Source organism: Bubalus kerabau, chromosome 6 (genome assembly GCF_029407905.1).
Source record: "Bubalus kerabau isolate K-KA32 ecotype Philippines breed swamp buffalo chromosome 6, PCC_UOA_SB_1v2, whole genome shotgun sequence".
In the NCBI taxonomy this organism is placed as follows: Eukaryota; Metazoa; Chordata; class Mammalia; order Artiodactyla; family Bovidae; genus Bubalus; species Bubalus kerabau.
This window is the reverse complement of record NC_073629.1, coordinates 69,444,523-69,467,290: the sequence shown is the minus strand read 5'-3', so window position 1 is coordinate 69,467,290 and position 22,768 is coordinate 69,444,523. Positions and strand designations below refer to the sequence as shown.

The window sequence follows — 22,768 nt, the reverse complement described above, 5'->3', positions numbered from 1 at the left end:
ATGGTTAGTTCTATCTTTGATTTTTAATAATATTTATTTTTATTGAAGTATAGTTGATTTACCTATTTTTAATTTTTTGAGAACTCTTCACACTTTTCCATAGCAGCTGCACCAATTTACATTCCCACCAACAGTGTACCAGGGTTTTGTTTTTTCTACATCTTCACCAACACTTGTTCTTTGTTGTCTTTTTTGGTAATAGTCATTCTATAGGTGTGAGGTGATATCTCATTGTGATTTTGATTTGCATTTTGGTGATGATTACTGATGTTGAGCATCTTTTCATGTGACTGTTGGCCATCTGTGTGTCTTCTCTGGAAAATGTCTATTGAGATCTTCAGGCTGATTTTAAATGAGTTTGTTTTTTTTTTTATATTAAGTTGTATGAGTTAATTGTGTATTTTGGATATTAACCCCTTATCAGATATATCATTGCAAACGTCTTCTCCCATTCAATAGGCAGCCTTTTTGTTTTGTTAATGGTTTTCTTCACTGTACAAAAGTTATTAGTTTGGTATAGTCCCATTTGTTTATTTCTGCTTTTATTTCCCTTGCATGAAGAGACACATCCAAAAACGTATTACTAAGACTGATGTCAGAGCTTACTGCCTGTTTTCTTCTAGAAATTTTATAGTTTCCAGTTTTATATTTAAGTCTTTAATCCATTTTGAATTTATTTTTGTGCGTGGTGTGAAAGTAGTCCAGTTTGATTCTTGTAGCTGTCTAGTTTTCCCACCCACCATTTGTTGAAGAGGCTGTTTTTTCACTATTGTATATTTTTGCCTCCTTTGTCATAGGTTAATTGCCCGTATTAGTGTGCATTCATTTCTGGGTTCTCTGTTCTTTCGATCTATGTGTCTGTTTTTGTCCCGGTACCATACTGTTTTGATTACTGGAGTTTTGCAGTATAGTTTGAAATCAAGAAACATGATACTTCCAGCTTTGTTCTTCTTTTTCTAGATTGTTTTGGCTATTCAGTGTCTTTTGTGTTTCCATACAAATTGTAGACTTATTTTGTGAAAAAGGCCAGTGATATTTTGATATGGAATGCAGTGAATCTATACATTTTTTTTCAGTAGTATAGTCATTTTAACAATATTAATTCTTCCAATCAGTGAACATGATATATCTTTCTATCCATGTTGTCTTCAGTTTCTTTCATCAGTGTCTTATAGCTTTCTAAGTACAAATTAACATATTTATGTATATTAATTTTGTATCCTGCAAATTTATTGAATTCATTGGTGAGTTCTAATTTAACTCATCAATGTGTTTTTGATAGAGTCTTTAGGGTTTTCTATGTATAAATCACACAAGTGAAACAAATATTAAGTAAACTCCAATATTCCTAATATAGAGGTTATACTGGGGGAAAACCACTAGACTATTCAGGTATTACCTAATCAAATCCCTTATGATTATAGAGTGGAAGTGAGAAATAGATTGAAGGGACTAGATCTGGTAGATAGAGTGCCTGATGAACTATGGACGGAGAATGGTGGCATTGTACAGGAGACAGGGATCAAGACCATCCCCATGGAAAAGAAATGCAAAAAATCAAAATGGCTGTCTGGGGAGGCCTTACAAATAGCTGTAAAAAGAAGAGAAGTGAAAAGCAAAGGAGAAAAGGAAAGATAAAAGCATCTGAATGCAGAGTTCCAAAGAATAGCAAAGAGAGATAAGAAAGCCTTCCTCAGCGATCAATGCAAAGAAATAGAGGAAAACAACAGAATGGGAAAGACCAGAGATCTCTTCAAGAAAATCAGAGATACCAAGGGAACATTTCATGCAAAGATGGGCTCAATAAAGGACAGAAATGGTATGGACGTAACAGAAGCAGAAGGTATTAAGAAGAGGTGGCAAGAATACACAGAAGAACTGTACAAAAAAGATCTTCACGACCCAGATAATCACGATGGTGTGATCACTCACCTGGAGCCAGACATCCTGGAATGTGAAGTCAAGTGGGCCTTAGAAAGCATCGCTATGAACAAAGCTAGTGGAGGTGTGATGGAATTCCAGTTGAGCTATTTCAAATCCTGAAAGATGATGCTGTGAAAGTACTGCACTCAATATGCCAGCAAATTTGGAAAACTCAGCAGTGGCCACAGGACTGGAAAAGGTCAGTTTTCATTCCAATCCCAAAGAAAGGCAATGCCAAAGAATGCTCAAACTACTGCACAATTGCACTCATCTCACACGCTAGTAAAGTAATGCTCAAAATTCTTCAAGCCAGGCTTCAGCAATACATGAACCGTTGGAAAAACATTCTGTAAAGAGGAAAAAGCCCAGTGTGAAAGCTCTAAATCAGGTCAATGTGCCTGAATGAACTTCCAGATGTTGAGGCTGGTTTTAGAAAAGGCAGAGGAACCAGAGATCAAACTGCCAACATCCGCTGGATCATGGAAAAAGCAAGAGAGTTCCAGAAAAGCATCTATTTCTGCTTTATTGACTATGCCAAAGCCTTTGCCTGTGTGGATCACAATAAACTGTGGAAAATTCTGAAAGAGATGGCAATACCAGACCACCTGACCTGCCTCTTGCGAAACCTATATGCAGGTCAGGAAGCAACAGTTCGAACTGGACATGGAACAACAGACTGGTTCCAAATAGGAAAAGGAATACATCAAGGCTATATATTGTCATCCTGTTTATTTAACTTCTATGCAGAGTACATCATGAGAAACGCTGGGCTGGAAGAAGCACAAGCTGGAATCAAGATTGCTGGGAGAAATATCGATAACCTCAGATATGCAGATGACACCACCCTTATGGCAGAAAGTGAAGAGGAACTAAAAGGCCTTGTGATGAAAGTGAAAGAGGAAAGTGAAAAAGTTGGCTTAAAGCGCAACATTCAGAAAACTAAGATCATGGCATCTGGTCCCATCACTTCATGGGAAATAGATGGGGAAACAGTGGAAACAGTGTCAGACTTAATTTTTTTGGGCTCCAAAATCACTGCAGATGGTGATTGCAGCCATGAAATTAAAAGACGCTTACTCCTTGGAAGGAAAGTTATGACCAACCTAGATAGCATATTGAAAAGCAGAGACATTACTTTGCCAACAAAGGTCCGTCTAGTCAAGGCTATGGTTTTTCCAGTGGTCATGTATGTGAGAGTTGGACTGTGAAGAAGGCTGAGCCCTGAAGAATTGATGCTTTTGAACTGTGGTGTTGGAGAAGACTCTTGAGAGTCCCTTGGACTGCAGGGAGATCCAACCAGTCCATTCTGAAGGAGATCAGCCCTGGGATTTCTTTGGAAGGAATGATGCTAAAGCTGAAACTCCAGTACTTTGGCCACCTCATGTGAAGAGCTGACTCACTGGAAAAGACCCTTATGCTGGGAGGGATTGGGGGCAGGCTGAGAAGGGGACGACAGAGGATGAGATGGCTGGATGGCATCACCGACTTGATGGACGTGAGTTTGAGTGAACTCTGGGAGTTGGTGATGGACAGGGAGGCCTGGCGTGCTGCAATTCATGGAGTCACAAAGAGTCAGACACGACTAAGTGACTGAACTGAACTGAACTCTAGTTTTGGTTTTATTATTTTGTTTTTTGCAGTTTCTTTTACTTTCAAAATATTTATCTGAATAACCACCTTTTTACTATAATGTTTTTTTCTTAAAAGAATACTTAACCACATATTTTAGATGTTAAAAATTGTTAGAGTTTAAATGTGTAACAAAGGAAACCTCATACCCTGTTGGTGGGAATGTAAATTGGTGCAGCCATTATGAAAAACAGTACAGAGCTTCCCTGAAAAAAACTGAAAATGGAGCTACCATATGATCCAGCAATCATACTTCTGGGCATATATCCTGGAAAAACGAAAACTCTAATTTGGAAAGATATATGCACTCCAGTGTTCCTAACAGCATGTTCCTAACAGACATGGAACAAACACAAGTGCCCATCTAGCTTAAGAAGATGTGGTATATATACAATAGAATATAATTAAACCATGAAAAAGAACAATATTGGCAGTTGCAGCAACATGGATGGACCTAGAGAATATTAGCCTTAGTGAAATAAGTCAGACAAAGGCAAATACTATATATCACATTTATGTGACATCTAAAAACTAATACAAATTTATTTGTATGCAAAATGGGAGCAGACTCACAGACAGAAAACAAATTCATAGTTACCAAAGGGGAGAGGGAAGGAGAGAGGGACAAATTAGGACTGTGGGATTAACAGATTCAAACTACTATACATAAAATAGATAAGTGGTAAGAATTTACTATATAACAGAGAATTATATTCAATCTGTAATAGCCTATAATGGAGTATAATCTGCAAAAAACCCTACTGAATCACTATGTTGTACATATGAAACTAATGCAGTATTTAAACCATGTGTGTGTGTGTGCGTGCGTGCGTGTGCGTGCACACTCTGTTGCTCAGTCGTGTCTGACTGCATCCCCATGGACTGTAGCCTGCCAAGCTCCTCTGTCCATGGGATTTCCCAGGCAAGAATACTGGACTGGGTTGTCATTTTCATATTTCAGTTAAAAGAGTAATAAGAGCTTCCTACTTGTATATAAATAACGAAGAAATGTTCGTGATTTTTTTAAACATGAAGAGTAATTTACTCACACAATTGTTTTTGTTTTTGTTTTTCTTGTTTCTGGCCACTAGGAATGATAACACAGCTTGCCGAAAAATATAGTCTTCCTTTAAGGACAAGTTTTAGCTCTGCTCGAGGATTTTTCATTCAGATGACTGCAGATTGTACAGTCCTACCCAATGATCAACTTCCTTCAGAGTTTATTAAGGTTCATTTTAGAATTCTGGTTAGGGAATTATTGTTTCTGATTTTACAGAATTGCACTTACATATTTTCAGGCACATATTGAGTATTGCATGATAGGTTTCTGAATGTTTTGTATATTACTTCTCTTACTTCTACCCACCTACCTAACAACTTTACTAATCTAAGAGTGATTGAGAAGAGTTTTTAACAGAAATACCAAACACAGTGTTTCCCATAATTCTGGGAGCTTGATAAGGGTAGTAAAGGAAAATTAAGAAAGAAAATCCAAAAGGAATTTTTGATCAAAGAAGTTTGAAAAGTACTGTACCATTTCCTGTTTTAGGTTATTCTCAGTGCACATCTATCTATTAAAGCTTTAAAAGTCCTAAAATAAAGAAATCTGCTTATTTTTTAAATATCCAGTATTGCCAAATCTTTAGACCGGGGGAGTATTTTTTTATATATACGTTAATTCCTCCACAGGATACTGATTTGGGAAAGTCTAACCCACTTTAATCTTTCTCTACCTGCAGGGAGTACCTTATGACAAAAACAAACCTTTCAGGTCTTTAAATATTATCCAGTAATAAGGGATGGATGAAGTAAAAAAAATGGGTCAAGAATTGGTAATGGGGTTAGAGACTGAGTGAAGTTTGGTTATGAGGCAAGGGCTAAGACAGGGGGTCACAGATGGAGTGAAGGTTCCTATCTACCATACATATTATTACTTGATAATGAGGTGTAATATTTTTGTTAACATTTCTACATGGCTACTTTAAGAGCTGTAAAAATAGTCATGTCAGACAGACGAGGTTAAAATATTCTGTTTTAACTTGAGAAGTGATCTTTTCTCTTCTAAAAACATTATTTGAGACTTTTTTGATGATGCAATTATCTCAAGAATTAAAGTGATTAACCTAAGTACCTATAATTGTGTTGTTTAAAATCTGTATGTTTTACTTCATAAGAGTATGTATCTTGACATTTTTTTTAATCTCCTAGCAGATTTCTAAAGTGAAAAATTCTTATAGCTTTACATCAGCAGATTTAATTAAAATGAATGAAAGATGCCAAGAGTCTTTGAGAGAAATCTATCACATGACTTATATGTAAGAGCATTTGAAATGTTTGAATACTGATTTAAATTGACTTGATTTGAGATACTATGATACATTTCATTAACTGACTTTTTTTCTGCAGAAAATTGTAGTTATGAATGTTAACAAGGAAAGACTATTTCCTAGAAAAACAGTTAAAACTTTAAAGTCTGTCATTGTGATTGAGATCACTGAGCCTCACAGAACATTCAGGGCAAATCTAATTGCAACCGCCCCTCCCCCAAAATAAATCCATTATACTGGGTTATAGAAAAAGCTTGATACCCAGCCAAATATCCACATTTCATCAGTACTTCACTCATCCTTTTAATACAGTTTTAAGAAATGTCATAATGACATGAGCTTGAAATATCTCTAGTACCACTGATACTTCTGTAGTGTATACTTCATCATGATATAGAAGTTGGCACATATGGGCTTATTTGGGACTTCATTCAGTTTATTCTTTTTCTTTAACATGTAAGCAGTCAAATTCTCATGACTTAGTACATTTATAACAACATAATGATAGTGCCAGTATTTTATTGTTCATAAACCAGTAGCAATGTGTCTAGAAATAAGAACTAGGAAATTCAGAATTGCTGAGCTGAGATGAAGATAAATGTTGGATTTTCAGAACAATTTCAGAGCATAAACCAAAAAGGTTATAAGATATAGTAAGTTGCAGAACATATTTTCCCATGTAAGAGAAAAACTTTTATATTATGTCACAATATGGTAACTACCACATGAAAGCATAAATAATTATGTAGTTAGGGTTGTGTATGAGAGAGAGAAAGAGGAGAAGAGAGAGGATGGGTGAGAGAGAAAATACATAATAGCTTTTGTGTTAAATTTAACATTGCAAAAGCAAAATTATTAGTAGATGGGGTCTACTGATTGAAGTATAGTGAGGGCTTCATTTGACCTATAGAAAATATTTCTAATACTAAAACTTTATTCTATTAATATTTAAGAAAAGCAGTCTTTAAAAAAAACTTGGCCCTAACACATCAGAATATGGATTCTCTGCTACTAAATAACTATGACCTTGATTATGAGCTTCAGTTTCCTCATCTCTGAAATAAGACAATAGAACAACAGATTTTATCTAGTGTACAACTCAACTGTCAATGTTATTTTACCTCAGGCAATGAATTTTATATTGTTTTATAATTATGTTGTATGCCCCTCTTTTAAAAACACTGTTTCTCTTATCAAACATGTACTTTCAGGATAGTGTGCAAACTGCTTAGTGAGATTTATGAGCATATTCATTGCTTGTATAAACTGTCTGACACTGTGTCAATGCTGGATATGCTACTGTCATTTGCTCATGCCTGTACTCTTTCTGACTATGGTAAGTTATTTTCTTTGGAATAAATAGGTTGCATACTGAAATTTGTATTCCATTCAAGCAACTTTATGTAGCAATTATGAATGTTTTATATTTTTTTCCCTGATAGTTATCAGTCTCTTACCTATGGTACTAGACTAAGACTCAAAATATAGAAAGTGAAATTACCCTTAAAATTTCTTTTAGAAGTCAAAAGATTATTTACTGAGAAATTAGAAAAAAATACTGCAAGAAACTTTAAAGTCTTTCCTAAAATAAGAAAGACTATAGAGCTGTCTCTTTGGTGAAAATAATGATGATCCAAATTCATAAATTTCAAGTCTGAATAAGCAGTGTGATGCTAATAATAACAGACATGACAGAAATAAACTCTTAAAAGTGAGCAGATGTGAGCATCCCAAGATCAATTATATCACTTATTTTTGTCTCCCAAGTCTGTACTACAGGTCTTGAATATAAATGTTGAGCAATTTTCTAATGTTAAATGAATACTTCAAGTTAGCCCCCATCCCTTAAAATTTCTGATCCAAACTATCAGTAGGTAAATTTGCATAACTTGTATATGATAATTTGGTTGAGTAATTGTGAGCTTAATAACATTAAATTTCTAGTTAAAATTAATAGTAGTATTTCCAAAACATTCTGTTAATTAATCTTTATGATGGAAAAGGTATTTTACATAGGTTTTTTCAGTTTTGATATTTCAGTATTTCTTATGGAAGTATTAAATTTTTCAGCTGGTATTGTATAGGCCAAAACTTAATAGTTTTCTCAACTATTAAGATATTTGATCTTGTTCCATTTTGAGAAGGACTACCCTAAAACTCCAAACTTATAAGTAGTGAATTTTTGGTATTAAAAATGATTTAAATATAGTAAAAGAATCTTTTTTACTAATCAACCTCACTTTTATAATGAATACTTTCAAGTTTATCCATGTGGTTCCTCGAGAGACATGTAGCATTTTAATTTTTACTTGTTTCTCACCTTCTTTCTCCTCTCTTCATCTTCAGTTCAATTCAGTTCAGTCGCTCAGTTGTGTCTGACTCTTTGTGATCCCATGAATCACAGCACGCCAGGCCTCCCTGTCCATCACCAACTCCCGGAGTTCACCCAAACTCATGTCCATCGAGTCAGTGATGCCATCCAGCCGTCTCATCCTCTGTCATCCCCTTCTCCTCCTGCCCCCAATCCCTCCCAGCATCAGGGTCTTTTCCAATGAGTCAACTCTTCGCATGAGGTGGCCAAAGTATTGGAGTTTCAGCCTCAGCATCAGTCCTTCCAATGAACACCCAGGACTGGTCTCATTTAGGATGGACTGGTTGGATCTCCTTGTAGTCCAAGAGACTCTCAAGAGTCTTCTCCAAAACCACAGTTCAAAAGCATCAATTCTTCGGCGCTCAGCTTTCTTCACAGTCCAACTCTCACATCCATACATGACCACATGAAAAACCATAGCCTTGACTAGACAGACCTTTATGGCAAAGTAATGTCTCTGCTTTTCAATATGCTATCTAGGTTGGTCATAACTTTTCTTCCAAGGAGTAAGCGTCTTTTAATTTCATGGCTGCAGTCACCATCTGCAGTGATTTTGAAGCCCAGAAAAATAAAGTCTCTCACTGTTTCCACTGTTTCCCCATCTATTTGCCATGGAGTGATGGGACCAGATGCCATGATCTTTGTTTTCTGAATGTTGTGCTTTAAGCCAACTTTTTCACTCTCTTCTTTCACTTTCATCAGGAGCTTTTTAGTTCCTCTTCACTTTCTGCCATAAGGGTGGTGTCATCTGCATATCTGAGGTTATTGATATTTCTCCCGACAATCTTGATTCCAGCTTGTGCTTGTGCTTCTTCAGCCCAGTGTTTCTCATAATGTACTCTGCATATAAGTTAAATAAGCAGGGTGACTTAGAAAGCATCTACATAAACCTGATCATTACTTCTTTCTACAAAATTAACAATATCTTTTGTGTCTGCTTTTTCTATCCTCTTTTTAGACAAAATTTCTATAAGTTTGGGCATAAAATTGTGTTTTTATTTGGTTTTGCTCTATTTTCAGGCCTCATTTGAAAAGCTAAGTATGCCAAATTTGAAATAATGCTTTAGGCAAGGATTAAGTAAATGTGCGATTTTAGAGTCCTTGAAATTAATTGTTATTTTTAAATGGTTAGTTTATTCCTTTTAATTTTTGCAAATCTGAAAATGTTGTGAACTATTTTGGAGCCCTGCACAATGACAGGACCAAAATCATATTTTTTCTGGAAAAGAATATAAGTTCTGATGTGATTAGACTATGCTACTTATCATTTAGAGGGACTGAAGATAAAATAATAACTTAATGATATTGTTCCAGATTGACTGTAGTAAAGTCACTAAAGTATAAACAGTATGTACACACCACAAAATCTTTAAGTATAAATATATTAATCTTTCAAAACCATTTTATTTTTCTCTTTAGTTCGGCCAGAGTTTACTGATACTTTAGCAATCAAGCAGGGGTGGCATCCCATTCTTGAAAGAATATCTGTGGAAAAACCTGTTGCTAACAATACCTACATTACAGAAGGGAGTAATTTTTTTATCATAACTGGACCAAATATGAGTGGCAAATCCACATATTTGAAACAGATTGCTCTTTGTCAGATTATGGCCCAAATTGGTAAGTTACATGTTTACTTTATGGTTATCAGTTCTGCTCCCCATTTAAAATATTTCATGCCCAATATGGACCATAACTTTTACAATTTAGTATTTATTATGCTCCATCCAGATTGGATTACGTTGTACTGAAAATCTTGTGGGATATAATAGAAATAGAAGCTTCTTTATTAGAGTTATTAATGTTGTATCAACTATTACTAAATTGAATTGTATAATTATCTGAAATTCAAAAACTTTGTTGAGAGAGAAAGTGGTACAAGTAGCAGAAACTACTGTCTTTAATAACTCATATAAGATTTTTCCCAAAATTGTAACATTGGGCACAGAAACATTTCCCTTACTTAATTTAAGGTTTACCAATAACTTAGTTTTAACAACTGCTGTGTCACACCTATGTGTGCATACAGTTCAGTTCGGACGCTCAGTTGTGTCCAACTCTTTGTGACCATGTAAATGACTGTCACTGTCCCAACATTGTTATGGATTTCTTGGCATCGAGACACAACTCACCTCTTATCTCTGAAAATTGGGTTCCTTGAGACCGATGTTAATCAGAAACCAGATGACTGGTCAGTCTGGGATGATTTTGGTTCACCTCACCCTCTGGAGTTGGCAATGTCTGGAGACATTTTTTGGAGAAGGCAATGGCACCCCACTCCAGTACTCTTGCCTGGAAAATCCCATGGATGGAGAAGCCTGGTAGGCTGCAGTCCATGGGGTCGCTAAGAGTCGGACACGACTGAGCGACTTCACTTTTCACTTTCATGCATTGGAGAAGAAAATGGCACCCCACTCCCGTGTTCTTGCCTGGAGAATCCCAGGGACGGCCGAGCCTGGTGGGCTGCTGTCTATGGGGTCGCACAGAGTCGGACACGACTGAAGCGACTTAGCAGCAGCAGGAGACATTTTTGGTTGTCACAACTGAGGGGAGTATAAAATCCAATTCAGTTCAGTTGCTCAGTTGTGTCCGACTCTTTGTGACCCCATGGACTACAGCACTCCAGGCTTGCCTGTCCATCCCCAAATCCTGGAGCTTGTTCAAACTCATGTCCATCGAGTCAGTGATTCCATCTAACCATCTCATCCTCTTTCGTCCCCTTCTCCTCCTGCCCTCAATCTTTCCCAGCATCAGAGTCTTTTCTAATGAGTCAGTTCTTTGCATCAGGTGGCCAAAGTATTGGACCTTCAGCTTCAGCATCAGTCCTTCCAATGAATACTCAGCACTGATTTCCTTTAGGATTGACTGGTTTGATCTCCTTGCAGTCCGAGGGACTCTCAAAAGTATTCTCCAACACCACAGTTCAAAAGCATCAATTCTTTGGTATTCAGTTTTCTTTATGGTCCAACTCTCACATCCATATATGACTACTGGAAAAACCACAGCTTTGACTATATGGACATTTGTCAGCAAAGTAATGTCTCTGCTTCAATATGTTTTCTAGGTTTGTCATAGCTTTTCTTCCGAAGAGCAAGCTTGTCTTTTCATTCATGGCTGTAGTCACCATCTGCAGTGATTTTAGAGCCCCCCAAAATAGTATCTCACTGTTTCTATTGTTCCCCCATCCATTTGCCATGAAGTAATGGGACCAGATGCTATAATCTTAGTCTTCCGAATGTTGAGTTTTTTAAGCCAGCTTTTTCCCTTTCCTCTTTCACCTTTATCATGAGGGTCTTTAGTTGTTCTTTGCCTTCTGCCATAAGGGTGGTGTCATCTGCATATATGAGGTTGTTGATATTTCTCCCAGCAATCTTGATTCCAGCTTGTGCTTCAGCCTGGCATTTCACATGATGTACTGTGCATATAAGTTAAATAAGCAGGGTGACAACATATGGCCTTGACATACTCCTTTCCCGATTTGGAATCAGTCCGTTGTTCCATGTCCGGTTCTAACTTGCTTCTTGACCTGCGTACAGGTTTCTCAGAAGGCAGGTAAGGTGGTCTGGTATTCCTATCTCTTTAAGAATTTTTCATTTTGTTGTGACGGCTCAAAGGTTAAAGCGTCTGCCTCCAATGCGGGAGACCTGGGTTCGATCCCTGGGTTGGGAAGATCCCTTGGAGAAGGAAATGGTAACCCACTCCAGTATTCTTGCCTGGAGAATCTCATGGATAGAGAAGCCTGGTAGGCTACAGTCCACGGGGTCGCAAAGAGTCGGACATGACTCAGCAACTTCACTTTCACTTTCATGCAGTCAAAGGCTTTAGCATAGTTAGTGAAACAGAAATAGATGTTAATGGAATTCTCTTGCTTTTTCTATGATCCAATGAATGTTGACAATTTGATCTCTGGTTACTCTGCCTTTTCTAAATCCAGCTTGAACATCTGAAAGTTCTCGGTTCACTATTGTTGAAGCTTGGCTTGGAGAATTTTGAGATACTTTACTAGCATGTGAGAAGAGTGCAATTGTGTGGTAGTTTGATCATTCTTTGACATTGCCTTTCTTTGGGATTGGAATGAAAACTGATCTTTTCCAGTCCTGTGGCCACTACTGAGTTTTCCAAATGTGCTGGCATATTGGATGTAGCACTTTCATGGCATCATCTTTTAGGATTTGAAATAGCTCAACTGGAATTCCATCACCTCCACTAGGTTTGTCTGTAGTGATGCTTCCTAAGGGCCACTTGACTTCACATTCCAGGATGTCTGGCTCTAGGTGAGTTAGTGATCGTACCATTGTGGTTATCTGGATCATTAAGATCTTTTTTGTATAATATCCAGGGTTGCTGCTAAAGATTCTACAATTCACAGGACAGCCATCTTCCTTTACCCTCCTCCCCTGCCTCAGCCCACATTCATGCTGAAGAAAGAATTATGCAGCCCTTGATGTGATTGAAAAAGCTTGGTTTAATGTAATGGATTTTAAGGGAAATGCAGAATAGTAATATCGATCATAGTGCAAATTTCCCTTACTACTGGGAAAGAAAATCAGAAGTGAGTGAATGAACGAATAAAGAGTATATATTTTATTAAATTTAAAAGGCTATCTTAGGTAACTTCCATTCCCTTATAAGAATACTGATTCATATCTGAGACAATAATCTTACTTCTGTTTGAATAGTTATGAGTTCCGGCCTTTAAAAAACAGGCTGTCTAATTTCTGTGTAGTTATAATTGTTAAAACATAAATTATACTGAATTAAAATTTGACTTTTTATAACTTCTACTCATTAGTCCTAATTCTTAACTTCTATGCATTTCAGAACAATCTATTATATCCTCAGAACAGGCCTTCAGATATTTGAAGAAAATTACTATTACTCTACTTCTCTTGCCACGGTATTCAAATACTTTTGAATTCCTAAAAGTATATGTAGTATCTTATAAAATCTGATTATAAAGGAAATAGTAGGACTCGAAAAGCATGGAAGTTGAGAATATAGGCTTTGGAGCTAGACCTAGCTTTTGTAGTTACTGGCTGTGTGATCTTAGGCAAATACTTAACCTCCTTAGTTTTTCTATCTGTAAATGAAGAATATAATAGTACCTATGTCTAAGAAGTGTTGTAAAGATTAAACTACTCTTTGTTCTACAAAGCAAAAAAAACCCCTAAGCCTCTGTACTCCTTGTAGCTCCTTAGGAATATCATGCTGTTCACACACACACACACACACACACACACAGGGCTTCCCTGATAGCTCAGATGGTAAAGTGCAGGAAGGAGATCCATCCGGGTTCGATCCCTGGGTCTGGAAGATCCACTAGAGAAGGAAATGGTAACCCACTCTAGTATTTTTGCTTGGAGAATCCCATGGACAGGGGAGCCTGGTGAGCTACAGTCCATGGGGTCGCAAACAGTCGGACATGACTGAGCAACTAGCATTCATACACACACACACACACACACACACACACATACACACACACACAGTGCTATGGTTTTAAGGGAAGGGTATGAGAGAAAATAGAGGTAAGGGCATCTTCTAAAGCATAGAAGCAATAAACAGCATGATATTCCCAAATAGCTACAAGGAGTTCAGAGGCTTAGTAGTTCTTTTGCTTTGTAGAATAAAGAGTGACCATGAGAAGTGGCAGGCTTAAAGCTGGAGAGATGGGCAAGAGTCAGGTTGTGAAGGGCCTTAGGCGTTTAATGGAGGAGAGAGAACCTTAATGCTCAAAATTCTCCAAGCCAGGCTTCAGCAATACGTGAACTGTGAACTTCCAGATGTTCAAGCTGGTTTTAGAAAAGGCAGAGGAACCAGAGATCAAATTGCCAATATCCGCTGGATCATGGAAAAAGCAAGAGAGTTCCAGAAAAAGCACCTATTTCTGCTTTATTGACTATGCCAAAGCCTTTGACTGTGTGGATCACAATAAACTGTGGAAAATTCTGAAAGAGATGGCAATACCAGATCACCTGACCTTCCTCTTGAGAAACCTATATGCAGGTCAGGAAGCAACAGTTCGAACTGGACATGGAACAACAGACTGGTTCCAAATAGGAAAAGGAGTACGTCAAGGCTGTATATTGTCTCCCTGCTTATTTAACTTCTAGGCAGAGTACATCATAAGAAAGGCTGGGCTGGAAGAAGCAGAAGCTGGAATCAAGATTGCCGGGAGAAATATCAATAACCTCAGATATGCAGATGACACCACCCTTATGGCAGAAAGTGAAGAGGAACTAAAAAGCCTCTTGATGAAAGTGAAAGTGGAGAGTGAAAAAGTTGGCTTAAAGCTCAACATTCAGAAAATGAAGATCATGGCATCTGGTCCCATCACTTCATGGGAAATAGATGGGGAAACAGTGGAAACAGTGTCAGACTTAATTTTTTTGGGCTCCAAAATCACTGCAGATGGTGATTGCAGCCATGAAATTAAAAGACGCTTACTCCTTGGAAGGAAAGTTATGACCAACCTAGATAGCATATTGAAAAGCAGAGACATTACTTTGCCAACAAAGGTTCGTCTAGTCAAGGCTATGGTTTTTCCAGTGGTCATGTATGTGAGAGTTGGACTGTGAAGAAGGCTGAGCCCTGAAGAATTGATGCTTTTGAACTGTGGTGTTGGAGAAGACTCTTGAGAGTCCCTTGGACTGCAAGGAGATCCAACCAGTCCATTCTGAAGGAGATGAGCCCTGGGATTTCTTTGGAAGGAATGATGCTAAAGCTGAAACTCCAGTACTTTGGCCACCTCATGCGAAGAGTTGACTCATTGGAAAAGACTCTGATGCTGGGAGGGACTGGGGGCAGGAGGAGAAGGGGATGACAGAGGATGAGATGGCTGGATGGCATCACTGAGTCGATGGACGTGAGTCTGAGTGAACTCCAGGTGTTGGTGATAGACAGGGAGGCCTGGTGTGCTGCGATTCATAGGGTCGCAAAGAGTCGGACAAGACGGAGTGACTGAACTGACTGACTGACTGACTGACTGAGAACCTTACCCAGATACCTATAGGGAGCTATAGATGTTTTAGCAAGAGAATGGCATAATTGGATTTGAGTTTTAGATACATTACTCTCGCTATTGTAAGGTTAGAGAAGAGCCAGATTAGAAGCAAAATACCAGCCAGCAGGCTTCTGTGATATGATGATAAGATATGTTATGAGCCTCTTTGGTGGAGGTAAGAGAGAAGGGAAAATATGAATGATATGCACCATATACGCTATATCCTATACTTGGTACTTTCACATTTATTTTTCCTATGTGATCATTTTGGCAGTCCTGTGAGAATGTTGTATTTATTTGCTCTCTGAGATGTCATCATAATTGCTATTGTTATTATTATTATCTGCATTGATATTAATATTATCTGAACTTTTGCTTTCTCTTCCTGCTATTCCTTATTATGCAAAAGTAGATCCTATTCTTCACCCTTGTCTTTGTTTTAAATTCTGGAATAATCTGGCTTTGTTTCTTCACTTCCCTTATTTCACATTTTGTCTATACAGAGTTCTGTATATTTGACACTTTTTTCATTTAACTATTTATATATTTTTATCTTCTTATGGTTTTAGAATGCTTTTTGTATCCCATTTTGTATAGCAATAGATATAAATAATAATATTAATCTGTTTTCAAGAGATGAATAGTTTAGGTTAGTTAGCCTGATATTTCTCACACAGAAACCATCTTGTGAATAAAAATTCACCTTCATAAAAAATTTAATGTTTTGCATTCATTCTAATTGTGGATGGTTCTGTACTTTTCTAATAGCAACTATTTCTTAATATGCCTTTCTATAATGATTTTTATCAACATGAGCTTCATAAGCATTTCCTTCAGATTTTCATACTTTGAATATTCTCATCTGACTATACTATTTAATAATTTTTATCAAATTTATAGCAAATCTTTCTTATGTACTCAAATATGTATTATCCTTTTTTCACTTCCAAATAACTTTATACAATCGGTAGGGTAAGCATTTCCATTTTATACGTGAGGAAGATGAAGCTGGGAGAATTTAAGTACTGTCCAAGGTTGTAAAATAAATGACAGAGCCGGGGCCATGCCTTCTAATTCCATATCTTGTGATCTTTCTACCACATTAATCCTTAGATAGGCTACTAAATAATCTGAGTTGATAGGAAGAGCAAAGTGTTAGTAGTGCTTATATTTTATAAAAGCATCTCAGTTTACTTTGACTTATATTTTATAGGATCATATGTTCCAGCAGAATATTCTTCCTTTAGAATTGCTGAACAAATTTTTACAAGAATAAGTACTGATGATGATATTGAAACAAATTCATCAACATTTATGAAGGAAATGAAAGAGGTACCTGATTTCAACTTTCCTTATGTTAAAAAAATATTGAATTATCCTACTAATGGTCAATTATAACATAAGAAAGTATTTTTATATTAAAGCTTGCAGATGTGTTTATACTCCTCTACAAGAGCCAGAGGGCAGTCAAAGACAGCTTCCTAATTTCTGTCTTGTGGAAATGGAAGTAAATGTTTTATTGAAAAATACAGCTTTAAAGAAAAAGCTAGTGTTACTGAATGATAAAAACATTCTTTCATGTTTTTCTATGGAATATATAAAAGACTTCAGAAAGCAACGACCTGTTCAGAAACATTTTGCATAGTTAGGCTTGATTTTAAAATAAAAGATCACTGTGTTAAAAGGTTTTTTAAAAATCACCCTTTTAAAAATAAAAAAATAAAAAAAATAAAAATCACCCTTTTTGTGGTCTTGTGGAATTTTCACTTCCTGTGCCAAAGTATGTATCAGCACCTATTTTTGATCTGAGCACATGTCAAATAAACTTGAAGGGTTAAAGGAATTCAGTATAGCTTTTGGCCTATAGTACATATGGGTTATTGGATCACTGTACAGTTTACTAAATTTCTTTAGATAGGGAATAAAATTATCATTTGCTCACCGTATGTGATATTTATATAATTATTTAGTATGTATTGAATAACTATGGGGGAATATAGCAATAGACTAGGTGCTTGAGACATATTTTTAAATGGTCCTAGCTCTCAAGAAGCTTAGTCCCATGGAAAGGTAAAATGGCCATGATGGTTAACAGTTGTGTCATAACATAAGTCTGTATCAGGCATGATTTAAATTTATTTTACTCAGAAATCAATGGACTTGGATGCTTTTTTCTAAATATTTCTTTTCATTTTTACTGGCTACAGAGATGTTAACTGAGATAGTTTAGAGTGTTTGTGACAGCAGCTGATTCACCATAGCTCAGTTGGTAAAGAATCTGCCTGCAATGTAGGAAACCCTGGTTGGATTCCTGGGTCAGAAAGATCTGCTGGAGAAGGGATAGGCTACCCATTCCAGCACTCTTGGACTTACCTTGTGGCTCAGCTGGTAGAGAATCTGCCTGCAATGTGGGAAACCTGGGTTCAATCCCTGGGTTGGGACGATCCTCTGGAGAAGAGAAAGGCTACTCACTCCAGTATTCTGGCCTGGAGAATTCCATGGGCTGTATAGTCCATGGGGTCACGTGTCAGACATGACTGAGCAATTCTCTCTTAAACAAGAAAAGGACCATCTTTGTGTTTATTTAAACATTTAATTAATTGCTTTATTTCACTGTATCTGATTCATCAATATTTTAGATGATGGTTATTTACTCTATGCATATGTCTATTTATGTACACATCAGCTATTCTATTAGAATTATTAGTAATGAGATTTTTAGAAAGAAAAGCAATGTGTTAGTTTCTGCTCAGCAGGTTTTCTCTGTCAAAATATATTTCAAATGAACTAATAAAAGGACCTGGACTTTTCTTTATTTTTTGCTATAATAGTGACAGCTATTTGGTTGCAATAAATAATTTTGGAATTATATTTTCAGATAGCATATATTCTACATAATGCTAATGACAAGTCACTCATATTAATTGATGAACTTGGCAGAGGTACTAATACAGAAGAAGGTATTGGCATTTGTTATGCTGTTTGTGAACATCTGCTGAGCTTAAAGGTATTCCTCTCTATTTTAAATACACTAATTTCGAGTCCTTTAAAAAAACTTTTTTTATTGAAAGAAAAAATTTTTAAATTGTATAGTCTTTAAACTTGTATCAGTTCAGTTCAGTTCAGTCACTCAGTCGTGTCCGACTCTTTGTGACCCCATGAATCACAGCACGCCAGACCTCCCTGTCCATCACCAACTCCCGGAGTTCACTCAAACTCATGTCTGAGTCAGTGATGCCATCCAGTCATCTCATCCTCTGTCGTCCCCTTCTCCTCCTGCCCCCAATCCCTCCCAGCATCAGGGTCTTTTCCAATAAGTCAACTCTTCGCACGAGGTGGCCAAAGTATTGGAGTTTCAGCTTCAGCATCCGTCCCTCCAATGAACACCCAGGACTTATCTCCTTTAGGATGAACTGGTTGGATCTCCTTGCAGTCCAAGGGACTCTCAAGAGTCTTCTCCAACACCACAGTTTAAAAGCATCAATTCTTCGGCGCTCAGTTTTCTTCACAGTCCAACTCTTACATCCATACATGACCACTGGAAAATCCATAGCCTTGACTAGACGGACCTTTGTTGGCAAAGTAATATCTCTGCTTTTGAATATGCTATCTAGGTTGGTCATAACTTTCCTTCCAAGGAGTAAGTGTCTTTTAATTTCATGGCTGCAATCACCATCTGCAGTGATTTTGGAGCCCAAAAAAATTAAGTCTGACACTGTTTCTACTGTTTCCCCATCTATTTCCCGTGAAGCAATGGCAACACATGCCATGGTCTTCGTTTTCTGAATGTTGAGTTTTAAGCCAACTTTTTCACTCTCCTCTTTCACCTTCATCAAGAGGCCTTTTAGTTCCTCTTCACTTTCTGCCATAAGGGTGGTGTCATCTGCATATCTGAGGTTCTTGATATTTCTCCCGGCAATCTTGATTCCAGCTTCTGCTTCTTCCAGCCCAGCATTTCTTATGATGCACTCTGCCTAGAAGTTAAATAAGCAGGGAGACAATATACAGCCTTGATGTACTCCTTTTCCTATTTGGAACCAGTCTGTTGTTCCATGTCCAGTTCGAACTGTTGCTTCCTGACCTGCATATAGGTTTCTCAAGAGGCAGGTCAGGTGGTCTGGTATTGCCATCTCTTTCAGAATTTTCCACAGTTTATTGTGATCCACACAGGCAAAGGCTTTGGCATAGTCAATAAAGCAGAAATAGGTGCTTTTCTGGAACTCTCTTGCATTTCGATGATCCAGTGGATGTTGGCAATTTGATCTCTGATTCTTCTGCCTTTTCTAAATCCAGCTTGAACATCTGGAAGTTCATAGTTCACGTATTGCTTGTGAGATGAGTGCAATTGTGCGGTAGTTTGAGCATTCTTTGGCATTGCCTTTCTTTGGGACTGGAATGAAAACTGACCTTTTCCAGTCCTGTGGCCACTGCTGAGTTTTCCAAATTTGCTGGCATATTGAGTGCAGCACTTTCACAGCATCATCTTTCAGGATTTGAAATAGCTCCACTGGAATTCCATCACCTCCACTAGCTTTGTTCGTAGTGATGCTTTCTAAGGCCCACTTAACTTCACATTCCAGGATGTCTGGCTCTCAGTGAGTGAGCACACCATCATGATTATCTGTGTCGTGAAGGTCTTTTTTATACAGTTTTTCTGTGTATTCTTGCCACCTCTTCTTAATATCTTCTGCTTCTGTTACATCCATACCATTTCTGTCCTTTATCAAGTGCCTTACAATTTTCAAAAGTTTCACACAGATGATTTCATACAATCATATAATATCTGCTTTTGTATTCCCTTTGCCTATATTTTGCCTCTGCCTCCTTCCCTCTTCCCACTAGTAACTACTAGTTTGTTCTCTGTATCTCTAAGTGTGTTCTTTTTATTTACTAGTCTGTTGTATTTTTTAGATTCCATTTATAAGTGATATCATACAGTAGTGTCTTTCTCTGTCTGATTTTATTTCACTTGGCATAATGCGTTCTAAGTCCATCTGTATTGTTGCAAATGCCAAAATTTCATTCTTTTTTCAGACACAGAGAACAAATTTAAGGTTACCAAAAGGGAAAGTGGGGAAGGGTAAACTAGGAATTTGGGATGAACAGATTAACACTACAAATACAGGATAGATAAAAATAAGGACCTATTGTATAGCATAGGGAACTGTATTTAATGTCTTGTAATAACCTATAATGGAAAAGAATATTAAAAAAGAGTGTATATGTTCTCTTGCTATACATCTGAAATATTATAAGTCATCTGTACTTCAATTTAAAATCTTTGATTTTTTTATGACTGTAGTATTCATTTATATATTTGTACACATAGCACACACACACACACATATATAAATATCTCACATATTCTTTATCCATTCATCTGTTGATGGATACGGGTTGTTTCCATACCTTGGCAATGGTAAATAATGGTGTTGAGTCCTTTTTTAATGTATCCATTATAGATTTATCACAAGTGAATTTTATAGGCACCTGTAGATAGCTCTTTAAACCATGTAGGTAAAAAAAACATACCATAGCATTTATATTTTTGTTACTTTATTTCTGATGGAAGCAGAAACAGTTGCTATAATAGTCATGATATAGAAAAGGAAAGAAATCAAGAATTAACAATAATATCAGAACTAGTCACTTGGCTTTAATCAAATTAAATAGCAAAACATGAAGACATTTCAGTTGACTCCATGTATAATAACATTGACTGCAATATCACAATATGAAGTAAACTAGGCATCGGAGAAGGCAATGGCACCCCACTCCAGTACTCTTGCCTGGAAAATCCCATGATTTTCCATGAGGAGCCTGGTAGGCTGCAGTCCATGGGGTCGCTAAGAGTCGGACACTACTGAGCGACTTCCCTTTCACTTTCACGCATTGGAGAAGGAAATGGCAACCCACTCCAGTGTTCTTGCCTGGAGAATCCCAGGGACAGGGGAGCCTGGTGGGCTGCCGTCTATGGGGTCGCACAGAGTCAGACACAACTGAAGTGACTTAGCAGCAGCAGCAGGCATCTGAAGTCACTTTATGGAAAATCTTTACTTCAGATTTCATTCCTTTAGAAAAAATGTTTTTTTCATAAATCAGCTGTGTAAAACAGACTATGAATTTTGTTCTGTTATTAAGGTAATTTGTAAAACAGTATTTTAGATAATCAAAATATATATTGGTATGAAAAAGCTTAAAAATATTTTTATATAATTAAAGTACCTTAAAATATTCCTAAGATGAGTTTCTGTACCTTAAGTAAGAGCCCACAGTGATTTAGTATATATAGAATGAGAAAAATCTTTTTTGCCTTTGTTTTCTTTTTTTAAGCATTTATTATTATTTTTATTTTTAAAACTTTTGGCCACCCAGTGCGGTATGTGGAATCATAGTTCCCTGACCAGGGATAGAACCCATGGCCCCTGCAGTGGGTTAGTGGTATGGGCCTAACCACTGGATCACCAGGGAATCCTCCCCTTTCAAACTTTTATTTTCTTTTTAAAAATTTTTCTTTTGGGACTTATGTGGTGGGTTAGTGGTTAAGAATCCACCTGCCAATGCAGGGGACAAAGGTTTAACACCTGGTCTGGGAAGATCCTACAGGCCATGGAGCAGCTAAACCTGGGCACCACAACTACTGAGCTTGTTGTGCTCCAGGGTCCATACTCTGTAAAAAGAGAAGCCACCACAATGAGAAGCCCATGCACTGCAACTAAAGAGTAGCTCCTGCTTACCACAGTTAGAGAAAGCCCTCGTATAGCAAAAATAAATAAATTTTTAAAAGTCTTTTTTCATTCTTCTTTGAAAAAAAATCTTAACTTCATACTTGAACAAAGTTATGTGATAAGTTAAAACTAATGTTCATAGATAACATTAGCCTTTGTAATTCTGAATCTATTTCAGTTGATAAGAATTTCACATAGATATATATATATATTACTTATTAAGAGTAAAAGCTAATTAGTAATAATGATGCTTAATTTTATATGTCAGCTTGACAGGACTATGGAGTACCCAGACATTTGGTCAAACATTTTTTTTTTTCTGGGTGTATCTGTGAGGGTGTTGCTGGATGACATTAGTATTTGAATTAATAGTAGAATGAGTAAATCAGATTCCTCTTTCTAATGTGAGTGGGTCCTATCCAGTCACTTTTGAGTGGGGCCTAGTTGAAGGCCTGAATACAACAAAAAAATTGACCCTCTAGAGTATGAGGAAACTCCTGCCTGACTGCTTCTGATCTGGAACATCAGTTCTTTGGTCTTGAACTGAAACATCAGCTCTTTCTCGGTTTTGAGTCTACTAACATTTAGACTAGAACTACACTGTTGGCTCTCCTGGTTTTCAGGCCTTTAGACATGGAGCAGAATGACATCATTAGCTTTCCTGAATCTCCAGTTTGATGATTGCAGATTTGGAGACTTGTCAGACTCCATAATCATGTGAGCCCATTCCTTATAGTAAATCTTTTTTCTTTCTCTCTACAGACAGATACACACACACATACACACA

General features: G+C 37.0%; 1 protein-coding gene across 2 annotated transcripts in view; it reads left to right on the top strand.

Moving 5' to 3' along the window:
- The window catches only part of MSH4 (mutS homolog 4), a 105,385-nt gene that overhangs the window by 54,454 nt on the left and 28,163 nt on the right, over positions 1-22,768 (top strand). For both annotated transcript variants that reach the window (XM_055585439.1, XM_055585438.1), the window contains 6 exons: positions 4,644-4,780; positions 5,764-5,867; positions 7,091-7,215; positions 9,670-9,870; positions 16,467-16,585; positions 18,132-18,260. In XM_055585439.1, coding sequence (XP_055441414.1) covers positions 4,644-4,780; positions 5,764-5,867; positions 7,091-7,215; positions 9,670-9,870; positions 16,467-16,585; positions 18,132-18,260 — 815 coding nt within the window. The remainder of the gene's footprint in view (positions 1-4,643; positions 4,781-5,763; positions 5,868-7,090; positions 7,216-9,669; positions 9,871-16,466; positions 16,586-18,131; positions 18,261-22,768) is intronic.